This window comes from Crinia signifera, chromosome 1 (genome assembly GCF_055691185.1).
Source record: "Crinia signifera chromosome 1, ASM5569118v1, whole genome shotgun sequence".
In the NCBI taxonomy this organism is placed as follows: Eukaryota; Metazoa; Chordata; class Amphibia; order Anura; family Myobatrachidae; genus Crinia; species Crinia signifera.
The window spans coordinates 82,321,816-82,347,538 of record NC_139217.1 but is presented as its reverse complement, the minus strand read 5'-3'; the positions used below and the strand labels follow the sequence as shown (position 1 = coordinate 82,347,538).

Below are 25,723 nucleotides of genomic sequence, written 5' to 3'. Positions count from 1 at the left end.
TTCCATTGCGCTTTACAATGGGAAACAATAGTGATTAAACAAACTGGGTAGAAACAAGCCAACATAGAGGTAGGAGGGCCCTGCTCGCAAGCTTACAATCTATAGGGATAATAGGAGGGATACATAAGGATAGAATTCCATAGCATGGCAGTCCCACCAGATTACAAGACTTTCCTGATGGGATGCAATTAGATATGACTGCTACTGGAGGTTGTGTGGGGGTTCCGGAATATGATAAACTTGCCTGAAGAGGTGAGTTTTCAGGGAACGCTTGAAAGTTTGGAGGCTATAAATAAAGTATACTTTGTTACATGATATGGATCCCATTGTATCGTGCTCCTGTAACTGTACAGCACCTTTACTCCATTGTTTAGGCTGAACAAAAGATGACATAATGCAAGCCAATATAATATTACTCCACGACACCGATTCAGACCTGCACACTGTTCTGCGAGTTTTTGGTGCCCAGTGAGCAAGGAAAGGCTGCCCCATGCTATACTTACTCAGTGCTGCGAAGGCAATGGGGAGGTCAAAATGCTGACCTCAGCGGTACTCCCTCCCAACAGCCAGGAAACACCTGCGTTTTCTTAGGCACTCCCAGAAAACGCATGGTTACTGCCCCCAAATGGCCGCAGGGTGTCAATCAACCCTACTAGCTATGGATGCACCCAACATACCGCAGCCATCCGATAATAGCTTATGCTGCAATTTCGCAGCAGAGCGAACAGGCCTGAATAATGCCCCATGTCTCTATTCACCTTCCCTAATGCTTACATGATCACAGACAAAGCTGTGCTTACCAGGTGTCTTCAGGCCAAACACTCCAATTCTACTAACTTCAACGTAACACTCACTGGTAAATGTCATTTGGAAGCTACAAGAGCTTAACAGTACAAGGACTGCATTTGCCGAGTGTGGCCCATTGACACTGTGAACGGATGATTCATCTCCATGTTCCTAATTGGCATAGTGAGTAAATGTTGAGTGATCATTTATCTGGTTCTGCAACAACTACTAGTGTTATGCAGAATATTTTACAAGCACACAGTGCACTTGATGCCCAAACTTTGTTTGGGGAGATGTTTTACTTGCCTTGTAAGCTTTTGAAATATTTGTTCTAAATACATTGTAGCACATGAACAGAGGTTTCCATTGATAACAAAAACAAAACAAAAAAAACTTTGTTTGAGTCCAGCAAGTTAATAAAGGATTTTGGATTGAAGAAGGTGTCCAAGAGAAACAATGTATTCTGGATGCTCTGAAATTTGCCAATATAAATACAAGGCCCTGATTCTGAATGCAGACAGGTCTCACTATATTTAGTACACTGCTCATGCATGACAGCCTGAGCCTCCATATCATATGCATTTTGTGTCAGCTGCTTCACTCAAGATACTGAATGGGCTTCAATGTGTGTTGTAAGAATGGGGTCTGCATAAAAATAAGTGCCCCCTGGGTGTCTGGGTGTGATGTGAGTGGGCAGATAGGCCTGTACATGAATGACTTCCCCTCAATGGAAGGGGTCAAGTCTCTACATTGGTTACGTCAGAGTATTGGTTTTTGGTGCTGAGGATTTAATCTATCATGAAATTAGCACAGATAGATAGATAGATAGATAGATAGATAGATAGATAGATAGATAGATAGGATAATACAAAAGGAAGGCAATTTACACCTGCTTAGGATAGTTTAGTCTGTCTGCCAAATAAAATACTACCTACGTGCATAGTTACCTACACTCCTGCATTATGCAGGAGACTCCCTGAAAATAGCAGCAATCACTATCTCCCTCTCTTCCTCATTAGTCTAGCAATCTCCCTCATTTCACCTAGCCCATATTACACTGGCACATTTTTGTGGAAAAAAGGAATGAGAGCTAGATACATTTTTATTGAATCATCAGCGCCATTTCCCAGCATTGGTGATAAAACACAATGACCCCACAATGAACGCTACATGCATTTCTGACACGGGTCCTACTATCCAAGTGGGAATGGAGTTGGATATAAACCTGTGGCGAGCGTAGCGAGCCACCGAGCCCGAAGCGCGGCGAGCGAAGCGAGCCCCGCGAGGGGACGTATTCTGTGTCCCCTCGCGGGGCTCGCTACGCTCGCCACGCTTCAGGCTCGGTGGCTCGCTACGCTCGCCACAGGTTTATATCCAACTCCATGCCCACTTGGATAGTAGGGGTATGAAAAGGACCCCTTTTTCCCATTGAATTCCATGTTAAAATGGACTCAGTCCATTTTAACATTGAATCCTATGGAAAAATCGGGTCATCGCATCGCATGCGATATCGCATCTGATTGTATGCCTTAACTTAAGGCATACAATTAAAATATCGGGCGCCCAGATACTACATAAGTACCTGAGCATGACACGCCCCCTCAATGGGGCGCTGTGCACAATTCTACTACCAACTATAATCTCCCTGAAACTAGTTTTCAAAAGTAGGCAAGTATGCCTACATGTATTTATATAAAATGCTGTACACAGTAACAGTGCTTACAATGTGTGTGTGTGTGTGGCAAGCCAGGGTCATTTCCTCCCATAGCACAGGATAAGGACTGGAGTAGGCCAGTGGTCAGTCACTGCTAACAGAGGGAAAGCTGTAACAATATTTGTCTCCGGCATCACTCATACTATAGCTGAACAATCAAATACAGTATGAAGTGTCAGTAACCGCCTTCCTGAAGGGCTGGAGTTTAATGCTTGTTCCTTGTGTTGCTTTGCCAGATTCATAATCTGCAGACGAACCTAATGATGACTAATAAACAAAATAAAAACCTGGACCGACTTCTATTTCCCTGTTTCCTTCCATTTCTTTAATAGGTATTGTGTAGGCTATTATATTGTTCACGCTCTCCTCCCTTTAGCAATTTCTTTATTATAACCAGAAGCTCCTCTGTTTCTCGGACTTTCTTTTGACATTCATGTTAATATTATTCTGGCTGTTGCATGACACGGTCTATTTACTAATATGCTCTTTCTAGTTATTCCTTCATAAATGACAGAAGTGCCACATAGTTTCCATCTTTTCAGCCTTTGATCTACATTACTGTTATTGGAATGTGATATGTTGATGATTTTATACTTCTTCAAACAGTAACAATGGAACCGTTTGTAAACTTCTTCATCTGCAGCCACGTCGGTCCATGCAGTCGCTGTGTGCTTTTACAATGCACTGGAGTGAGATCTGGTTTACACACACACAGCTGCTTCCTGAGCAGGGACCAGATACATATATACACACAGTGCAAGGATGGAAGGTTCTAAGAACACAGCAAGTTCTTCACTGGAATGTGTGCAGAACATCTGGCCTCAGCCAGGCAATTGTCATACGACCCTTTCTGTGCTGGCAGTAGGGATAATATTGCTGTGCTAATGGGGAAACGGACGCTTGGTCGACACTATGAAGGTCGACATACATTAGATCGACCACTAAAGGTCAACAGGGCTTATGTCGGCACATGAAATAGGTCGACGTGGCTAATGTCAACAGGGCCAGAAGGTCGATGCAAGCATTAGGTCGACAATGGGACGGTTGACTGTCAAATGGTCCACAAGAGTTTTTTATGAGGTTTTTTTGCTGACCTGTGCCAACAGGCGGTATTTCATACCCGAGTCATGTGCGGGGACGAGGTTCACTCATACAGTGTTCATGTCAAAATTCGGGACAAAAAAAGTCATGTCGACCTTTTTGACGGTTGACTTAAGGCTTGTGTCGACCTTCCAACCCTGTTGACCGTAGCCATGTCGACCTATTTTTTGTGTCAACCTAAGCCATTGACCTTTAGTGATCGACATAATGTATGTCAACCTTTAAGCAGTCGACCCTATGACCTATGCCCGTGCTAATGTACTAGACTAACATTACATCTATAGATCTCTCTATCCCTCAATTCATTTCCATGGTTCAAAACCATCTGGAGTTACAAGACAAGCTCATACACGTGCACGTATAGCACACACGTTTAGGACACAATTAGCGTATTTACAGTAAATTAGCATATGCCAGTAAACAATCTTTTACACCAAATGAAACAATCCAACTCCAAAAACACAAGTGTATCTCAACATCCCCACTCCTAAAAAATAAATGAATTGTATATAACCTATTACTAGTGCAACAAACACAGACACGGGAAATAATCATATACTATATAGACCATTCTTGAGACCAATTATACTCGGACCCCCCCCCCCTAATGAGATACATTTGCACATCCCCTCATGGTATATGTATGCGTTTATCTGCCACTGTAGTGGGTGCTGCAACTCTGGGTAGTTTCCACCAAGTTCCCCAAGGTCACCACTCAGTACAGGGGGCCACTTTTGAGCCTGCACCGGACCTGACTGGGGTTCCCTGTGGATGTGTCAGAGCCAAGCACACATTAGAGAGGCCCCACTGTTTCACAGGAAGCCTGAGGGGCTGGAGTGGTATTGGTGGGTCCTGCCCATTTTTGTATGCTTGTAATTCAGGGGGCCAGATGTGTCAAGCTTCAAAAAAGTGATACAATGAAGAGTGATAAACAATCAGCTCCTTACTGCCATTTTTCAAACCTAGCCTGTAATATGGACGTTATGGGTTGATTGTTTATCATTCCATTTTATCGCTTTTTTGAAGCTTGATACATCTGGCCCAGAGGGAGAGACTGACGGGCTGAACTGGCACTACTTAGCAGTCGTGGCACCAAAAGCTGGCCAACCCAAAACTCAGATGCTATTTATCACCAACTATGTTCCAGCTATCAGGCACTGAGCCTCTCTCATATCTTGCCGAATTGGAAACTGGTAATCTAAGTATGAAAAATGAAGTTGCTTTCATCAACATAGTTAAGAAACCCGAATAATTTACATTTTCCTAGTACAAATAGTAAATGAGTCAGAGCAGGAGGAATGCATACATGTGTGTCATCTACAAACGCCATGTACGTGACATAACTGAAATGACACTTGTTGCTGGAGGCATATGTAAATGACCTGACAAACACACACTCAGCCACTCACTCAGGAACAGCGAAGGGATGTGAGCAATATCTGGAGCATCCTGCGCAATGTCCTAGCTATGGACTGTATGCATGCAATTAGGAAAGCAAAACATACTCTTATGCTAAGTTCTAAAGCTAAATCTGGCTTTAATTACGATGACACATCACTATAGCGAATGATAAACAGGGAACAGCCCGAGAAACATAAATCTTTCCACCCACACTCCTGTAGGAGATTGGTTGTGATATCGGGACCTACCGAGGCAGCTTCAGCCACATGACCCAGACTGGTGACCATTCTCTGCTTTCATAGTCATTCTGGATGGAGTCCATGAGCAGGGAGTCGCTGCTGATGTCTTCGTCCGGCTCATATTCTTTTGTTTCTAAGGCTCGCAGAACCGCACACGAGGAAGAAGAGTTCTTTAGCAATGACACAGCTTCACTACGGCTGACTCCTGTTAGGTCTATTCCATTGACGTTCAGCAATATGTCACCTGGGCACCAAATGAATAGACACATATTAAAAGCACCATCATTTATATGCAAACACACACACACACACACACACACACACACACACACACACACACAGTACTAGAAGTATTTAGCATTTTTCCAATTGTTTTGTGTGCACGGTTCATACTTACATAGAGATAGAGCGCCTTTCAGCCAGCGCTGGGAATCATCTAATTCCCTTAGCTGGTGATCCCCGGCGGAGAGGTGCTCCATCTGAGGGGGACGCGAACGTGTGACCCCGTTAACATGGTGGCGGTGGGCACTTTCCCTGCCTGTCTCTGCTTCAGGGAGATTGGCGGCGGAGGGCTCTGTCGGAATGCCTTTCTTCCGCCCTTCTGGCGGATGCCGGTGGCTGGCAGTTGGCAATTCGATCGGCAGCTGTATGGCCTAATTCCAAGATGTTTGCAAACTTGATGGTTCACGTACATCTCTGATGGTGTGTGTGATCTGCGTGTATGCAGATTCATTCTGTGAGATCGTTCAGAGTGCCCTTTTGGGGGCAGGGGCGGGACTTCCGACACAGATTTACTGGCCTTGTAGAAAGGTGACCCCTAGGATCTTACCAGGTGCTGGGATGAGCTCTATAATCCAGCAGCTGGGAAAAATGGGAAAGTCAACCCCAATACACATCACATGCAACTAAAATACACAGCGCTGATATTTGAGGGAAGGTCAATAAAGATACTCAAGGGATTACATTTAATGGAAATCTCTTACATATTTGTCCGGTATGCATTCGGACACTGTTGGCACTGATTTGGGGCAAAACCAACGCAAGGTGAGTTGATTGGGTCCGGCCACAACACAAAATGGGTCAGATCCAGGAGCCCACCACAGAGAGGTGTATGCCGGTCACACCATGGGCATGACGGGCTTAAAACAAGAGAAGGATAAAGTTCAAGTAATGCTAATTGCACAACCAAACATGCGCCACACCGGGTACCTCAGCTAGTCACAATGTAAAATCAATACAATAGGGGAAATGTACAAAGAATATGACTAGATGCAATTCATATTCGTATTTTGGCTATGCTTGTCTACGACTCGCATCGGGTGTGTATTTTGAATTCTTATGTGTATTTTTATTCAACATTTACAAAGCTGTTGTATTTTTACAATTCCTATTTTCCGATGACATATGGGGGGGAATTTACTAAAGGAAATTTGTAAAAAAATAGGTGTATTTGTATCCAGAAATACACTTATTTTTGACATTTACTATCCCGAAAATACAGCAATTCGTAGTCGTATTGATGTGCTATCAATACGAATAGCCGTATTTTCGGTATAGTAAATGTAAAAAATAAGTGTATTTCTGGATACAAATACACCTATTTTTTACAAATTTCCTTTAGTAAATTTCCCCCATGGTGTCGTATGGATTTGTATTTTTCCATGCATAATTGTATTTCTGTTACCATATGTATTTTAGTCTGTTTTACAGGTGTTTTATCCTACTTTTACATACATATTTCCAATTAATTTCAATTAATATACCTACATATTATTTCTCAAACCTAAACCCACTTAGTGATTGGCTGCAAGTTACAAACTTGGGAGTGTTCTCCCAGCCATATATAAGTTTGAGGTCCAAATGGAAAGAGGAGTACAGAACTATTTTACCTAAAGAAAGTCTGCTTTTGGGATACACCTGACCCGTTTTGCTGGGGGACCCAGCTTTTTCATAGGAAGGGGCCTAAATACCACATCACAGCTCAGTTGAGTGCTTTCCTCATTAAGAAAGTCTGCATTTCCACCATTCACTATTTCAAGCCACCATTATTCATATTACTATTGATATAATTGCTAATACTGTTGTCAAGATATGATTATTGATGATACCATTGTATTGATTTTATATTGTGACTTTCATTAAATATAATTATTTCATTCATCTCTTGAGTATTGATATGGACCGTCCCTCCAATATCAGCGCTGTACATTTTTCTGAAGCAGCACAATGTTTTCCTACTGTCCGCTGTGTTTCCTACTTGTCATGCCAAGTTTTGGTTTCTTGTGCCCCTGACTTTGGGCGTTGTCTATAACCCTTGAGCTAAATTGGGCAAGCCTCAACCACATTCATTGTGCTTCCCTCATGTAAATAATGACTGCAAAGTCTATTGTTGGCAGACATTCATTAAGATAATGAAACAAGAGGGTAGTGGTTGGTTGAGTGCTTGCCTGCAGTGCCACTGTGCCAGAATTCCAGTCCTGACTTAATACTACTGGCAACTCTCTTAATCGGACTTGAGGTCTTAGCTGGACAAACCGGAGATAACACATACATGTGCAGAGATAGTAGTTAGTATAGAGCACTGCTGCATACAGGAGTGTGGGTGACATCGGTAGAACTATGTGGGGGACAAATCATGTGGTCAAACAGCCTATGCAGCATTAACAGAAGCGGAGGTCACAAAGCCTGCTTACATCATAGTCACATGACACCTTTTTACATTCTCAAATACATTTAAATATTCATCATATTGCTCAATGTATGGGATTTTGGATCTGCAGGCCTAAGTTAGCATGGATTACTAATTACAGAAGACTCATATCACGTGATTATTGGTCGACTGAGCATGTGCTGCTTTCGCACTGCGCATGCGCCCATAAATCTGGGCCTGAAAATAATCCCAAAAAGGGGCGAGGCTAAGGGGTGGGCATGACATTGGGCAGAGCGGGCATGGCCTAGCCCAGCAACCTCCGTTTTATAATTTTCGGGGGCGTACTCAGCGCTCCTCTAGGGACTGGGCAGCCCCCAGCCTCCTCCTTACACTCCCTCACTGCACTGAAAGAATGCTGAACAGATCAGTGTTGATCTCTGGGTCCCCCCAGCTGCTCCCAATAAGACATTGCCACCCATGGGAAGGACAGCAGGACAGTCCCCAAATAGCGGGACTGTCTCACAATAATTGGGACGGTTGAGAGGTATGCTTAGACTTAGGGCGGGATGTATTAATATACATCGCCGCCCTTTGCCACGCTCCCGCCACGATGCCAGCACATGTGTACTTACATATGCGGCTGGCATCGCGGTGCAGTGACGAAGGCCCCCCACGATACCTGTACTGTGGTGTGCGGGGGGGGGGGGGGGGGTCTCTGTCACTTCCCAGCCGCCTACTGCTCCCCTGCAGCCGGGACAGCTCAGCGTGGCTGTCCCTGGTGCCGCCTCCTCCTACCCATTGTAGCCGGAAGGACGTCCGGCTGCCTTGCTAGCGGAGGAGGGGCTTACCTTCCGGGGTCCAGGAGGACCTGCAAGAAGGTAAGCTGGAGGGAGGGGGAGAGGGGGGTCAGCGAGGCGGCGGAGGTGGCAGGCTTCTATAGGGTATCACCACCCAAAGTTGGCGATACCCTACTATGCGGTATCGGTGCGGTCAAGTTTTAATACATAGGAAAATGCGGTAAAGCAGGGGTTTTACCGCATTTTTAGCTTAATACATCTCGCCCTTACTCTGTCTTGCTCAGATGGAAAGTACACTTGATATTTCAGACTTTGCGAATGGATTAGCATTCTACTTATACAGAAACCCGCATCACTTCCCTCCCCTTTCTCCAGCAGAAATCAGCACAAAGTAGTTACTGCAGAGCATCAGTGACCCTTTCACAATGAAATACATGTCATTTAGTGATGAAACATCTTGTTTGACAAGGTTTACAGGAAAGTGGGAGACTGTGCTGAGGACTGGGGCTGTCTTGGGAAATATGGAATGTGCACGCAGTACAGATAAGGGCTAAGAGAGTGACTCAGGGCCAGAGCACACATAGGGGGGTTATTCTAGTTCATTCTTTCTGACAAAATCCTTCTTAGATGGACAAAACCATGTGCACTGCGGGTTGTAGCAGATGTAACTTGTGCAGAGAGAATTAGATTTGGGTGGGGTTTTTTTTCAAAGTGAGATCTATATTGCAGTGTAAAATAAAGCAGTCAGTATTTTCTCTGCACAGAAACAAAATAACTCACCCAAATCTAATTCTATCTGCACATGTTACATCTGCCCCCCTGCAGTGCACATGGTTTTGTCCATCTAAGAAGGATTTTGTCAGAAAGAATGAACTAGAATAAACCCCATAGTTACCCTGCCATGTGCTGCTCTGCTCGTTGATGTAACACAGCAGCCACTACTACTACTACACACTACACCAAGGAAATACCAATGAGGTTGCTTAACAGAGAATGGCAAAAATGACATTTACTGTATGCAGAAGCAGAACACAAGAGAAACAAACTTTGCATCACTTGTACCCCCTATGTTCTTATGTGTTAAACCAATCAATAAATACATCTCCTTATGTGACATCTAATCAGATACACCCCCCCCCCCGAAATTCGTATAAGCAATTTGCTGTAACTGCTCGCGGCTGCACATGTGCATAAAAGTTTATGCGCATGCACAGTCACTAAACATCGCTCCCCTGTGCGAATGCGCAGGGGAGCGAAGCGACCTGAATCAGGGCCTGTGTGTGTATTTGGCCACATAGACACGCAGTTAGTCAAAATTGACTTGTCTGCACTGTCTTTATCGCCAGGCCGGCCATGGCTATACCCCGCATTGTACACACAGGGCGATTCCAGCTTACTTGTTAGGTGATTTTTAATATCTAGTCAAAAATCACCTGGCCTAATCACACCACATGTGCAGGACTTGTTACATCATATCCAGATGCCCTGCAGTCCTCTTCCCTCCTGTTTTCTTGTCTGCTCCAACCACCGGTGTGAGATGGAATGCCACGGCTTGCGTCATCTGCATAACATTTGTTAGTTATATTCCTTACCTATTGGGGGAAATTTACTAAGATGTGTATTCTACTTCACATGTGATGTTGCTATAGGAAACCAATCAGATCCTGTCTACTATCTTCTAGAGGGTGCTAAATAAATAAGACGTAGATTCTTATTAGTTGCCCATAGCAACATCACATGTGAAGTACAATACACATCTTAGTAAATTTCCCCCATTATGTTTTATGGGCAGTGTTGTGCTTCATTCTAATCCAGCATTAGTGCTTCTTGCATGCTGTATTTTCATTTTCCTGTTAGTCCCCTATATCTTTGTACTACAGTATGCTCAGTTTCTACACTGTACAGCACAATAATAAGTGTAAATGCTGCAATTTATGTCAGGCTGGCCAGAGGCATCAGGGGCTTCAGCGTTGTCACATGCAGTCACAGCCATGGTGAAAGAAGCCTTGTGGGAATAAAGTTCCAAAAGTAAGTGTACCTGTTTTAATTCTCCCATCCCTTCCGATGACTCCGTCGGGGTCTACGCTTGTGATGAAGATGGGCAGGTCCCACTCCCAATTGGATACACCGCCAGCCACTGTCATTCCCAAAGATTCTGTGTGATCCTTAACGATGTTCACAATCTTCTCCACACATAGAACTGCCCGATTAGCATTCTGATAGAGAAAGTGACAGGACTGGTCATGATAATCCCACATATAAACACAATGTAACCAAACTATTATACATATACATGTGCATTTTAAGTAACCAGATCACAAATCCCATATGAGTATGAGCAGCTGGGGTAGCGGGCGTGGGGGTGGGGTTTGTTGCAAAGGGGGGTGGGGGGGGCAGCATTGGTGGTCATAGCAGTGTCGATGTTTGTGGTGGTGCATGTGCAGAACATACTCAAGGTATTTTTCATGAAAAATACCCGGATAAGACTGCGGAAGGCAATCACAAGGACAAAGCTTTCTCAAAAGCTCATGTATTCAAATTGTTTGAATGCATTGCAAAGAGCGTTCTAAGGGGGTAATTCAGACTGACTGGCTAGGCTGTGTATAGTCACTGCCTAGTGAGCAGGATAGCACTGCCCAGGATAGCACTGCCCTGCACTGGTGCGCAAATTGAGGGTGGGCGCTGACATCATGTGAGGTCAGCCACCCGCCCCGAGCAGTCATGGACACAGGCTTGCAGGGGTTAAATAACACTGCTGGGGTCTGTTGTGCCACAGAGCTTGCACAGTATCTTCCTGTACGCCGTGTGATGCCTCTATACGTGTCTGAACATCCACAACAACAGGAAGTTGTCCTGCATAGCCAATCAGCAGTGGCAACCCGGGAAGGAGGGACATGTCCCTGAACCTTTCATACTGGCCAATGGGGGAGATTCTCTAAAACTCGCCGTCCAGCTCCGCCCCCCTTCGCCGTCCATCGCAATCATAATTATCGCATATGTTCTAACATATGCGATAATTATAGCAAAGGACAGCTCTTGCGTTAAGAGCTGTCCTTTGCGGTAAGAGTCGCCGGGTCCCAGCAGGTCCCGGCGGCTCACCCCTCCCTCCCACACCCGGCGCTGCTGCGCCGTGCTCTCCTCCTCCCTGCACCCAGAAGAGGATCAGTGCAGGGAGGAGGTCACAGATCTGGGCAGCACAGCTCTGTGCTGCCCGGACACAGGTGAGGGGGCGATGCGGGGCGGCGGGGGTCCGTGCGGGGCAGTGGTGGGTTCGCGTTAGAAGCCCATTGGCTTCTATGGGGCATCGCCAGATTTAGAGCATTCCAGAATGCGGTAAAAACCCTGATAACGGGGTTTTTACCGCATTTTTACCATAGAGAATCTCCCCCAATACCCCGGAAAAGACCCTGGAGCAACCCTGGTAGCTAGCAGGGCTGAAATCCTGGAGCATTGGTTCCAGAAGTTTTGCCTGGGACCCTTTCACATCAGCACTAGACCCAGATTGTTCCTGGGGCCAACCTGGGAATTTTGTGTGGTGTGAAAGGGGTATGAGTGGCCTTTCGTGTCACTTTAAAACTACCTCAAACCTCACAAAATATAAATCAGCGGAAGTGACATTACCTCTAAGACATAAACCACTCCGAGTGTTATCAGTTTATGGTTTGGCTAGAACCTTCCATTTTTCCCAGCTGTTCTTCTAAAATAATCCTTTCCAGCCATGACATGCAACACAACACAGCTTGTCCCGAGTTTTATGTTTACTAAGGGATAAATGTTTATATCGGAAATTCACAATCTCTAAGGTTGTAATGCGTGTCCCACACACACAAGTCACAGCTGCGTGTGCGCTGGACACTGATAGCATCACTCCCCGCAGCTGCCGACTGACACAGGAACATGTGCAAGGCACTGACCGTCGCACAGCACGCATCTACAAGCTCACTCTTATTTATACAGTACATTACAAGGATGTCATAAAGGATCCAGAAGAGAATGAAATGTCTTCACTAGATGCTGACCTATTTCTGTCATATTAAATGTAATGGGCTTTTAACGATACATTACAGTCTACAAATTGTCATTATAACTTAGTTCATTACTGCTTCACTGTTATACATTCTCACAACTTAAAGGGGAAAGGACACAGTAATCCGCTTTGGGAAATTTATATGTAGCACTGAGCAGCTTTAACTGCTGCCCTGTTCGATTTCTTGCTGACTTTAAATACAGTGGAGATTCCACTTGTGGCAGACAGAGGGCATGGGAGCAGAACCTTGCATCTCAGTGGGATATGCCTGATCTAGTAGAGCAGGTGACGCTGTAGCGAGGCTATGCAGCATGAGGTGGATTTGAAACTAATAGTGGCCCTGGAAAAATTTCTAGAAGTGGCCTAAAGTGGGCGTCACCAAATGAAATGTAGGCAGAACCAACAGCAAAATAGGCGGGATTAATCCATCAATCCGTTGGTTTCAAAACACTTGGCATTCTAGTGGTCCTTGCTGCTGTGACAACACACAAAGCCCAACATTTTAAATAATACCCCCTTCTCCCCACTGAGACTGAACACGGAACCCGAAACCTCCATCAAGCAGACAAACAACTCATTACTGTAATACACCGAATATCACAAATATCCCTAAAGCAGCCCAGAAACACCCCAGAAATAGTTACACCCCCAGATAGCACCCACTCCTGTCATTTAACAGATGTCACAATGCATATAAATTGCTACGCAATTAATACTCGCACTTCTCTCAGCCCAAAATGTTCAATTAGTGTTGCTTAATGGAGAAGAGAGGTGGTGGCGGTGGTGGTGGTGGTGTCTTGTACCTTTGCTGTCCATGATAACTTGGATTCCCTATGCTTTGCAGTTTGCACCAGAGGATGCAGGACTTTGAAAATTGTCATTCCCTGCAACGTCTGGTTGTCCCATGATTTAGGGCTTTATGCCTTGATAAATAGATTGCTGAATTTAAAAATATATTAATTGACTCATCTTCATACTGAAAAAAAGCAATGGGGCAGATGCTTGTGGATTAGGTAAAACAATCCAGACCCTGGAATGCCAGACGCGCTACATGCAGCAACGTTTGCCATCGTTGTCCCGTCTGGGGGTTGTCTTTGACAAATGTCCCCAGGGTGGGGAGAGAATACAGATTCCCTGAATGGTTTAGGGATGGCAATAAAAAATCTTCCAGATAAATTTGATGCATGCACAGTGTCAGTATTCAAGAACTGTATAATGTAATCTCTTTTCATCTTGTCTGTAAAACATGTCTATTTTGAGTAGAAAACTGTTTTCCAATTTTTTTGTAGTACATGTTAAGGTACTTGTTTCCTAGCACGGCCACAAATCTTATGGATCGTGTACCTTTAGTTAAGGTACACGATCCATAAGATGGACCCGATTTCCTTTGAAATCAGGTCCATTTGGCCGGCTAGGATAAAATATCGGGGGCATCGCGTCGGTCGGGACCGTTAAGAATGGTCCCGACGCGACCGACGCGATGCCCGCGATTTCCCCATAGGCTTCAATGTTATACGCGTCCCCTCGCGGGCTTCACAGGTGTCCGTGGCGACGCGAAGGGACGCGTTTACCTGTGAAGGTATCCGCGTCCCCTCGCGGGGCTCGCTGCGCTCGCCACGCTTCGGGCTCGGTGGCTCGCTGCGCTCGCCACACTATTCTATTCTCAACCTCACGCCGACGTGGATAGTAGGGGAATGAAAAGGTCGGAGCTCGCCACGCTTCGGGTTGGCGTCTATCGTGGGGTGCGGTGTACGCCGTTAAATTTGGGGGGGGGGTTGGGAATATTTTTACATTGAATACAATGTAAAATCGGGTCCCAGGGACCCGATTTACATTTCATTAAAAAAAAAATCGGGTCCAAAATCGGTCGGTTGCGTCGATCGCATCGCATGCGACCAAATCGCATGCGATGCGATCGACCCGATTTTTCCGACACGACCACCCCGATGTAAATCGGTGTGGCCGTGCTAGGAAACAAGTACCCATGTTAATTTGTGTACACTTATGCTGCTTTCAGACCGCAAAACTGGCTTTGACCAGGTATTTAAAAACGGGTCTGCCAGCTAAAACCCCTTTCACACTGCATGTCTTTAAACGGTATTTCAATGCAGTTTTTGTTCCTTCACAACACTGAACACGTTTTAACCCATAGAAAACAGTGGATGAAAAAAAACGTGTCTGAAACGGGTAGGACCCTGCTTTATTACCATTTAGAAATACCAGTTCAATAGAACCGGTAAATTCACTCTGCACCTTTCAGACTGCACAAATTACCGGTTTAAAACGGTATCTTTTCAATGATTAATATAGACATTTACTTTTCTCTTCTCACACTTGTAGCTACCATCTTCATATGTTACCTCCTGTGTCTTTGGGTCCGATTCAGACCTATTTGGCGTTTGCAAGGTGTTTAACAGCAGGCGGCCATTTGTGGGTGGCGCGCCAGCTTTTTTTGGGAGTGTCCTGGCCGTTGAGAGGGAGGTTTGCTGAGCAAGCAGCGGCCTCCGTCTCCCCACGGCCATCGCAGTGCAGAGTAAGTTGACTTACTCGGTGACTGTGGGCAAAATTAGCTGCCTGGGTCCTTCCAGAGGCCCGGGCCCGGGATAGCTGTACCCACAGCACCCCCCTATCGGCGGCCCTGCTTACCAATATTGTCATTTATGGTCGACCATTTATGGTAACCACACCGACAGCCATCCCTATGGCGGGGTCATGCAGAAACAGGGGGGGCAGGGGTCATTACTACAGAGTACGGTCACTTGGATGAGATAACCATTTTCCAACTGCCCCCCCTCCCCCCATGGATATGCTTTGCCTCTATGACATTCCTGACAAGGAAGCTGCAACTCCAGATCCACACCCCACACACATACTCACATTTCTCTCCATAATGCACTGGCTTTGATTTGTAGTAATGCCCCAAAAAATTGCTTCACTTGACCTCATGGTATTTTTAAGGACAGAAATGGCATAAAACAAAACATACTAGGTCTAAATGTAACAGGTGCGATTTGCACTGAACATCACACATGTAATAGAGTGTGAATTTTACGAACAAGCCAGATGTCTGGCGCATTTAATTAATGAGAATGTGCAATTTTTTTGTAAAGGTGCAATTTTTACTTTGTCCTGGTTTGAGAAATACAGGGGGAAAAGGAACTGGGGTCCCCTCATATTAAAAAAAACAACACCGGCTCTTGGACCGGTCCTGGTTTAAAAAATATGAGTGATTAAAAAAGGTAGGCCCCCCAAATTTTAGAACCAGCACCGTGCTCAAACAGCCAGCAGGGTAATGCCACTGCCGGGGGACACTTTATACAAGGTCCTCCGGCCAAGGTCACCCTGTCCCACATATATGGGGACCAGGACCAGTCCCATGGAATACATGTAAAGGAATTTGCGGGGCTCGCTGCGCTCGCCACACTATATAAAATCAACTCCATGCGTAGTGGATAGTGGGGTAATGAACAGGTCAAAAATCGCATCAAATCGGATGTGATATCGCATGCAATATCTGCAGCCGTGAAACTAAACAAGTACCACATCTTTTTTTTTTTTATGTGCGATTTATTTATTTTTTGATCACAAGAAAATTTGCAATTTTTACAGCAAATTGCACCATATGGCCCTTATTCAGATTCGCGCGGTACGGCCCGCGTGCGGCCGTACCGCCGATGTTTTCCGTCTGCACATGCGCAGAGGTCAATCTGCGCATGTGCAGGCGAATTCGCCGCACAGAAATTTACTACGCCGCAAAGGGGGCGTATAGGGGAGTGAGGGGCTTCATGCCCTCATTTCCCTATGTATACGCCCCGCGTTTCATGGGCGTTCCCATGCAAACGCGGGGCGTACGCATGCTAATGAGGGCATGACGCAACTCATGGGGGCGGAAAGCTGACGTCGCCGGATGTCAGCTTTCAGCCCCCATACAAGCTACCACACGGACGATTGTCCGTGTGGTCTCAGCTTGCGGGAGCTGCCGCGGCGTGCGGACCTGCCTTCGATGGTCGACGACCATCGAATGCAGGGGGCAGCTCCCACCATGGTGGAGGCGTAGCCTCCACCATTTTTATGCGGATCGCCAGCCGTCCGTGTACGGACGGCCGTGGCGATCCGTAGGGTGGGCGGGGATTCGTCTGGTGCGGTCGGAGCCGCATATGCGGCTCGACCGCACCAACCAGAATAAGGATGAGGGATTTGCAGTAAACATGTGATTTTTGCTGTTTTTCAGTACTTAAAAAATAAATGGCACCCTTTTACATTTTGAACATAGAATCTATTTATTGCTATTCTTTACTAGAACTTGGTTAAGTCAAATCCTAGATCTTCTTTATATCACAGATGACGCTGAACACACACATTGTGTCCGTGAACAGTGGCGCAGACAGGAAGCCACATCCACATGAAAAAAAATAGACCAGAGGAAGCGAGAGTACAGGCTGCAGCTTAAGTTGTCTCTCTCCACAGCTCTACACATGGCACTGAGCAGCATGTGCTGAGCTGGGGAGAGAGGCTGTGCTGCGGCGGCAGCCTGTGATCTCTGTCCACACTCCCTGGCTCCCTGCAACAGGGGATGTGAGAGCGGGACCCGAGCCCAGGTAAGAAGTACCCAGTCTTCACCCCTCTCAATGTCACTGTGTGAAGCCAAAAGGAAGTCTTATTTGCAACACTACCACTGTAGCGTAGCATTTCGGATGCAGAAACAACAGAAGCTGCACACAGAATACAGTTATGCCACACAGTGGCAGAACTTGTGAGTGGTGGGCCCAGGTGCAAAAATATAACTTGGGCCCCCCTCCTTTGCTTTCCCAATCCAAGTTTACAATATGCCACACCGCATGGGCCCCTTAGTCCTCAATGTACCCAATGCAATGCACCTGCTGCACCAATGGCAGTTCTGCCCCTGATGCCACATATCATTTTAATCAATCGCAAACAGAAGGGCTGCTGTGACTGCAGCAACGATGCGTGAGGACACATCTGTAAATTCTAAGCAAAAGCAGCTTTTCATGTGGGATGAACAATAAGTTGTGGCTTGTGACCCCCTCCCTTCCAACAAGTGTGCTGGTCTAAGTTTAGAAATGTTCTTACGAGGCCGAGTCAAAAATCAATACCAGACATGTTTCCCTAGATAAGCTATAAAAGCTTACACATTGCGCTAAACATTTGTGTAGGACAGTATAGGGGTGACACAGATGTCCCAAGGGGGGTTTAGGCTGCAAAGTGCAGCCCTGCCGAACGCACGCAGACATGCACACAGGGGAAAAATCGTTCACCATCGAATTGTGAACCTGAATCAGGCCTATAATGCACACTAGACCAGCAGTTCTCAAACTGTGGGTCCTGACCCCCAAGTGGGTCCCGACCTTCTCAGTATGGGGTTGCAACTATTCAAAAATCTGTTGAATTGTTTCCTTTTATGCCTCCACAATGCTGCCATGCAGGTGCTCTCTGATGACTACACATGTTATGTGATCTTCTGCAGTAACTTTCTGGGGTCCCGTAATTATTTTTATTGTCTGATGGGGTCACAGAGCAAAATAGTTTGAGGACCCCTGCACTAGACAATATGAAGATTTGGTCATTCCATCCCATTGGAATCTGAAAAATTGTTTATATAATCGTCTAGTGTGTATCCAGTGCAATGAGGCACCAATCGGTATTTGAGCATATAAAGTGGGCGTGTCAGCCCTTGCATATTCAGACATAAGGCTGTACAGTAGGATAGGGTTGGTTCAGGTTTTGTATAAAGATGCAGAAGTATTACGGGCAAAAGATGCTTACACAAATGATGGAGCATCTGACTCAGAACATTAATTTAGCCACACGGTTTACACTGCAGCTAATTTATTGTGCAATACAATTTATTAGCCTTTTCCCAGTGAGGTAATCTCTGAGACACCAAGGGAGATGAGAAACCTTGTCTGCATTCTCAGGAAACCACGATTAGATGTCACAAACTGTATAAATCGGTTATTGGTCAATTTGGTACCTGGCATTACCAGTGAGCAACAATGTCTGCATTATGGAACAGACCTCGTTGTCCAAAATGTCTACATAGTCTATATGTCTGGTGATACCCCTTAAAATACTATGGGCTTTTCTCCGCAGCGCTGTATGAGGAATCCATCACAGATCCCTCCCAGCATGCCCCATGGCCGGGCCGTCACTCTGTGAATGCTCCGAGGGGCTCCCAGGTCTCAGACCCGGAAGTCCAGGGAGGGCGCTGCATCACAAAGGACAGCTGTTAACACCAGGGGCGAATTTAGGGGTCAGGCCGCCCCTAGGCACAAAATATTTGGCCGCCCCCCCCCCCCCGTACATACATATACTATATATACGGGGCGGATTTAGGGATGAGGGCGCCCCTAGGCACAACAATAATGTTTACTAAGTAGGACAGTTTATAGGGGCAGTATCTGCATGTCCTATCCATTTACACTCTATTTAAGATGGAATATAGTACAGTACAGTGGATATTTTGCAGTTATTGGTACATTTTGGGCTGACAGTACTATCACAGGCATCCAAGTGCCGCCCCCAAACATGTGCCGCCCCTAGGCCGGTGCCTCACGTGCCTAATGGGAAATTCGGCTCTGGTTAACACAAGAACTGTTCTTTGCATGGGATGCAGTCATTTGGTCTACAGCATGATGGTAGACAGTCATTAGGTCGACACCATTAGGTCGACATGGGAAAAGGTCGACATGGGTCTAGGTCGACATAGGAAAAGGTCGATATGGGTCTAGGGCGAAAGGTCATTAGTTCGACAGGTCATTATGTCTAAGTCGACAGTAAAAAGGTCGACATGGGGTTTTCACTGTTTTTTTGAGCCAACATGTGCCGACAGGTAGTATTTCTTTCCTTACCATCCACTAGGGCGTGGTGGGAGAATATAATAGTGTGCCGAGCGTAGCGAGGCACCGTGCCCGACGCATTGCGAGCACAAACTGTGTCCATGTCGACTGTGTTGACATTCAGGTAAAAAACTGTGAAAACCCCATGCCCACCTTTTGACTGTCGACCTAGACATTGTCGAACTAATGACCTGTCGAACTAACGACCCGTCGAACTAACGACCTTTCGACCTAGAACCATGTCGACATTTTCCCATGTCAACCTAGACCCATGTCGACATTTTCCCATGTCGACCTAATGGTGTCGACCTAATGACTGTCGACCATCATGCTGTAGACCAAATGATCCCAACCCTCTTTGTATTACTAATCGTAAGAATACGGTAGCCGGCAGAGAGGGGCTGCGGATGATAGAGCATCCCGCCCAGGATGTAGAATATGGGAATTCAGTTCAGTGGTTGTCTTCTTCTTCTTCTTGGCCAGTTGACAATTTCGTGAACTTTGGTGTTCAGCTGATGTTGTTTTTCCGAAAACGGTGTTTGTGAATTGTGGATTGTGAATCAGAGAATTCGCAATCCATTCACATCGCGCATGTGCAGCGGCAATGATCAAATAAATATCATTACACATAGAAGTGGCCATTTTTTTTAAGCCGGCGTTAAGGGGCGGAAACATGACGTTTCCTGCGTGTTTGTGAAAACGTTCAGGCGTGTCCATGCGTTTTTCAGGTGGGTCTCTTACATCACCGATGACCACTTCCAGCCTGGTTTTTGAGCCGATGAGTGGATGCCATAGACTAGCGCAAATCGAAAGAACAGTTTGATGGTTCGGTTTTTGCGTTTGGATCGCTATTTGTGATATATGCGCAATTTTGCATTTGGGGTGGTTATTCGTTCTGTACGTACGGCAACTTTTTGATCACAGGCAACTGGTTTTGCTCTATGTAGCAATCCACGCTGAATTGGGAGCATAGCCGGAAACTGCACAGACCAGCTACTACCGCATTTCAAGCGTGATTAAGCAACTTCCACAAAGCAATCTAAATATTTCAGCTACTTATACTACTGTTGTTGTTAAAAGTTTATCCTGACTGGCTTTGAAATGTATTCTGTTTATAATTACTTTGCCACAGTTATCATAAGGGTACTTCATTAAAGTTTGATAGGACTATAACATTCAGCCTACTCTATCAACAATTTGCCCAGATGTATCTTTGTTTAAAGAACGGGTGCTTAAGCACGTCATTAGGAAAAGACATTTCTTCCTCCTGTCCTAGACAGATCAGTGACCCAGCTGTGCACTCCAGGTCTCAGCATGCAAATCACTCCCATGCACTAACAATTGTCTCTACAGTGACCAATCATCTGCAAGCATGGAAGAAGGAACGATGGAGGAATCGGTGTGCTATGAACCAGATGCTGGGATGTGGTCACAAGGTTCTTGATCTATGTTTTAATCCAGACACAGCAAAGAAGTTAAGCCTCTTACAGCTGTTATCATAACACGTTACAGTTTGCAATAAGAGACTGAGACCAGGATAGGAGTCGGCAGAGAGCTGGCTCTTGTTGCCCCATGTAAATGTACGCTCTTGCTGTAACAATTAAGCCTTTCTCACTGCAAAAGGAATGTCTTAATTAAATCCATCATTAGCATCTTGCAATTGGTCAGTCTACTATTACTTGTGTCATGAATGTAATCACCGACTCAAGAGGGAAGCCCGGATTGTTGTTCTATGCTCTAAGAAAGCTTCTCATGATGTGGAATTAGGAGATTACTATTTACTGCTCTAGTAATCCTCAGCGCTTTTGAATTCAGGGTATTCATTGAAAGAGAGTTATATAAAAATAGAAGCAGATCTTACATAAAAAGCATTCTAACAAAGGGCAAACCCCTGATTCTCGTCTTCCTCCCAAAGTGAAGAGTAAATGCTCAAGATGAATTTCATACATACCATATATATATATATATATATATATATATATATATATATATATATATATCAACAATAATAATGAATGGATGCCTAACCTGGTGGTAATGTATAGAATAATTTCCCCACTTGACAATATTATAAAATGTCAAGAATAAAAATGATCAAATGTATCACAGTTACTGTCTAATATATTTATTAAAAACAATTCTTCTTGTGTTCACTTGTATGTTAATATAAGGAATTCAATCCAAAGCCGTTTTAGCAGTGTTCATGTTGTACAAAACATTTGAAGTAACAAAACCCGAGACGTTTCGTCTCCAAGACACTTCATCAGGAGTTTATCTAAAATCATAAAATAAACTATTTAAGAAACATAATACAATATCGTTAAAACATTTAGTACAATTATACATATATATATATATATATATATATATATATATCTCAAGAGAGACCTTAAATACAACATTTTTAACAATCATGGAGACATATAAATACATAATACATGATATCAGAGAAGAGAGAGAATCAGATAAGGAAGGAGGCAGAAATGGACAATCAAAAGGGCAGTGGGAGAAAATGAACAAAGAATGATGAAGACATTGCAGACATATATACCTTATATTGGTTAGTATTCCTCATCCAAAAGATGCATGGATAATTATGAATTTTTGAAAGCATTAGGGAAAGAAGTAAACCTAATAAAAGACAATATATTGGTATATTTGTAAGTATATGCTACAGAATGATAACATGATCAAAGGGACACAATGTGATCAGTACACATAGCTGGTCCTCAAAGTATCAGAAATAGAAAATTCATAGGGCGCAGAATCCTAAAATAACCAATGGAGTGTGCATCACAGACAGACTCTAATAGTGCAAAGTGCAGGGTCCTAGTAAACATAAATGTAATGGGGTTCAAATCAAATGTATATATAATGTGTAGGTTAAATGTAAGCGATCCCCAATTGTAAGTCCTATTTATATAGTAATTACAATTCTATACTCGTATTTGTGTGTTTGTGTGTATACACTGCATATATATATATATATATACTGCATATATATATATATATATATATATATATATATATACAATCTGTTGGTAGGTCCTGATGTAGGTTACATACCGCACGGCACTCCAGGTAGTTGGTGACAACAATATTTATTTGCAACGGTTTCGGAGCTCTAAGCTTCTTCGTCAGGCATATAGGTTACACAGTGTAACCTATATGGCTGACGAAGGAGCTTAGAGCTCCGAAACCGTTGCAAATAAATATTGTTGTCACCAACTACCTGGAGTGCCGTGTGGTATGTAACCTACATCAGGGCCTACCAACAGATTGTATATCTTATTTTGGCAAAGGCACCCAGGCTCCTTTATCTCTGTGCAGAGAGTGCCGGATCGACATTGTGTCCTCTTGATCATGTTATCATTCTGTAATATATAAGAGGCTGGATTGAAAAGCAATGCCTCCATGGCTATAACTTTTTTATTTGTGAATAGATTTGAAACTTTTTTGTTGCACATAATAACGCAGTTTATTCTCTATGTAATGTACTATTCATTTTCAATGTAGTACCCATCCCTTTCCACGCATGTGCGCCAATGCTGGACGAGTCACACAAACCCGTCGGAGAAGAAAGCTGGGGTTATGGTCGACACCAAGACCGAATGGCAGCTTTCACTTAGTCGTCAGAGTTTAAGTGTTGACCCTTAAGGTGCTCTTAGAAGTTTGGGAAGAGGTGAAAGTCACAGTGCACAAGGTCAGGCTGTATGATGGGTGTGGCAGAACCTCCTTGAACTGCAGGCGCCGCCGCCCTATTCCCAAAGATGAAAGAGCAATTACTTTTCAATCCAGCCTCGTACTTACAAAGATACTTTATTATGTTAACTTTTTTCCCTAATTCTTTGGAAAATGTTTAATTATCCATGCATCTTTTTGATAAGGAATACTTACCAATCTATGGTATATATCTTCATATGTCCATGTATCACGCTGCCCTTTTGATTTTCCATCTCTGCCTTCTTCCAGATTCTCTCTCTTTGATATCATGTATAATGTATTTATATGTCCCCATGATAGTTTAAAGTTGTATTTAAGGTCTCTTTTGATGTATTTATGTACAATTGTACTGAATGTTTATTCAACATTGTATCACATTTCTTAAAGAGTATATTTTATGATTTTAGATAAACCCCTGATGAAGTCTCTTGAAGTCGATACGTGTTGGTTTTGTTATTTTTTGTATAACATGAACACTGCTAAAACGGCTTTGGATTGAGTTCTTTATATGAACATCCAAGTATACACAAGAAGAATAGTTTTTAATAAATATATTATAACTGTGATACATTTCTGTTTTATTCTTGACATTTTATACTATTGTCAAGTGGGGAGATTATTCTATACATTACCACCAGGTTAGGCACCCATTCACCATTGTTGCCATTTTGTTCTGTTGGTCCCCCCTAACAGGGTCCCTAGTGAAAGAGGCAGCCTTATACACGTTTTGTCCAATATCAGATTTGGGGTATTGTTGATTTTATATATATTTATTTATTTATTTATAGTGTTCATTCTAGCACCCTGAATATTTAATAAACCATGCAGTTCCTAGTCTGTGTATCAGTACTGAAATACAGACCAGACTGTGCTAGAAGCAACACAGCAGTGAGTGACACCCCAGGTAGGGAATAGGAACTGCATGGGATTTACACATACACAAAATATGGTGTAGGTGTTGTAATGGATTACTGAAATGATGGATGCTGTAACCAACTACAGCTGCAAAATATTCTGACACGTGTCACTTTCTCTTGTCACCACTTTGAGTATCATGCGTGCTTGCTACTCACTGATTAAGAAAGGGGGCACATTTGCTGTTGGAGGGAAAATATAATAAATCGCCATCATATTCCCATAAGTAAAAAGTAAAATACCTTGTTAAATTGGTTTCTTTCATTAGGGCATGGTGGAGGGCTGCTGTTGTTATGCCATCCAGCCTCCTGCAAGATATCAGGGGTCTGATGTCTGGTCTGTCGTGAAACAACAAAGTAAACCCCCTCTTCGCTGGCCTGTGTGATAAAAGACAGATGTAAATGCTGCTGTTTTACTGGTCCAGACAGAAACCTTCTTATAGGTTCAGAAAGGTCATTTTATGCCAAACTTTGCTCTGGTTTAATCCCTTCTATTCTTGATTTATCACCAACACAGAGATATGAATCCACAAGTCAGGAGTTGAAAACAGTTTTTTTTTTAAATAAATACTGTAAATATATATTTAGATGTGTGTATATATATATATATATATATATATATATATATATATATATATATATATATATACATACACACACACACACACACACACACACACACACACACACAAATAAGGACATCACTGTGGTAACTTCAGATATTGCTAATGCTTCAGTCTCCTTTTATTTCAGATTGGATAACAGCACAGTGGACTACAGTATATTGTGTGTACCACTGTTAGATTACATAGTGAAATACTAGTAATCCCGCTCGAAGCAAAACCTTCGCAAGCTAGTCTGCTACCTTCTGTGATTGTGCATGTGTGAGAATGCGATGTAGTTTCAGTCTCTGCCAGCAGATGGCAATGTTTCGGAGACTCACGGACACTAGACATATATAGATGATACTTTTTTGGCATGACAGACCGCTGGTTCTCAGTCATTGTTAGCCGAACGAGCACAGGACATGAGAACCAGTGTAACAGACTGCACTTCAAAAGCATGAATTGGAAGGACAGGACACTTACAGTATTAAAGGAAATAACTGTGCTTGATCTGGATACAGTAAATTGGTTTTATAACCAGTAAACACTAAACAACATGTGGCTTAGGACCCCCTAGTATGCAAAACATTAGAATTCATATAACCTTTGGTGGTTCCTGAACATTAGCTATTCCTTTGGTGAGATTGTATGTAAGGAGAGACAGACGGAGGACCGGACACACAGAACGGGAGATCCAGCAGTTTGGCCACTGAAGGACTGTTCAGAAGCTCTTTTGGAACTGTTTTCTTACCAGTTCCCACTTGATCCGGTAACCTCAGAACTTGTCTACATATGGATTTTAAATTGATGTTTTTAATTGTGGATATCCTGTTATATGTTTTATGTTATTAAATAAGTGCACAAAGGAAAAAAACGTACTTCACTATTTCCTGCTCTTATTTTCTTTCC

General features: G+C 43.9%; 1 protein-coding gene across 2 annotated transcripts in view; it reads right to left on the bottom strand.

Annotated features, from left to right (window-relative positions):
- LNX1 (ligand of numb-protein X 1) overlaps positions 1-25,723 on the bottom strand; it is a 157,059-nt gene that overhangs the window by 20,788 nt on the left and 110,548 nt on the right. The window contains exons 6-8 of one of the 2 annotated variants that reach the window (XM_083168392.1): positions 24,453-24,587; positions 10,727-10,904; positions 5,251-5,485 (exon numbers count right to left, since the gene is read on the bottom strand). In XM_083168392.1, coding sequence (XP_083024518.1) covers positions 5,251-5,485; positions 10,727-10,904; positions 24,453-24,587 — 548 coding nt within the window. The remainder of the gene's footprint in view (positions 1-5,250; positions 5,486-10,726; positions 10,905-24,452; positions 24,588-25,723) is intronic. The other variant, XM_083168393.1, reaches the window with a different exon arrangement.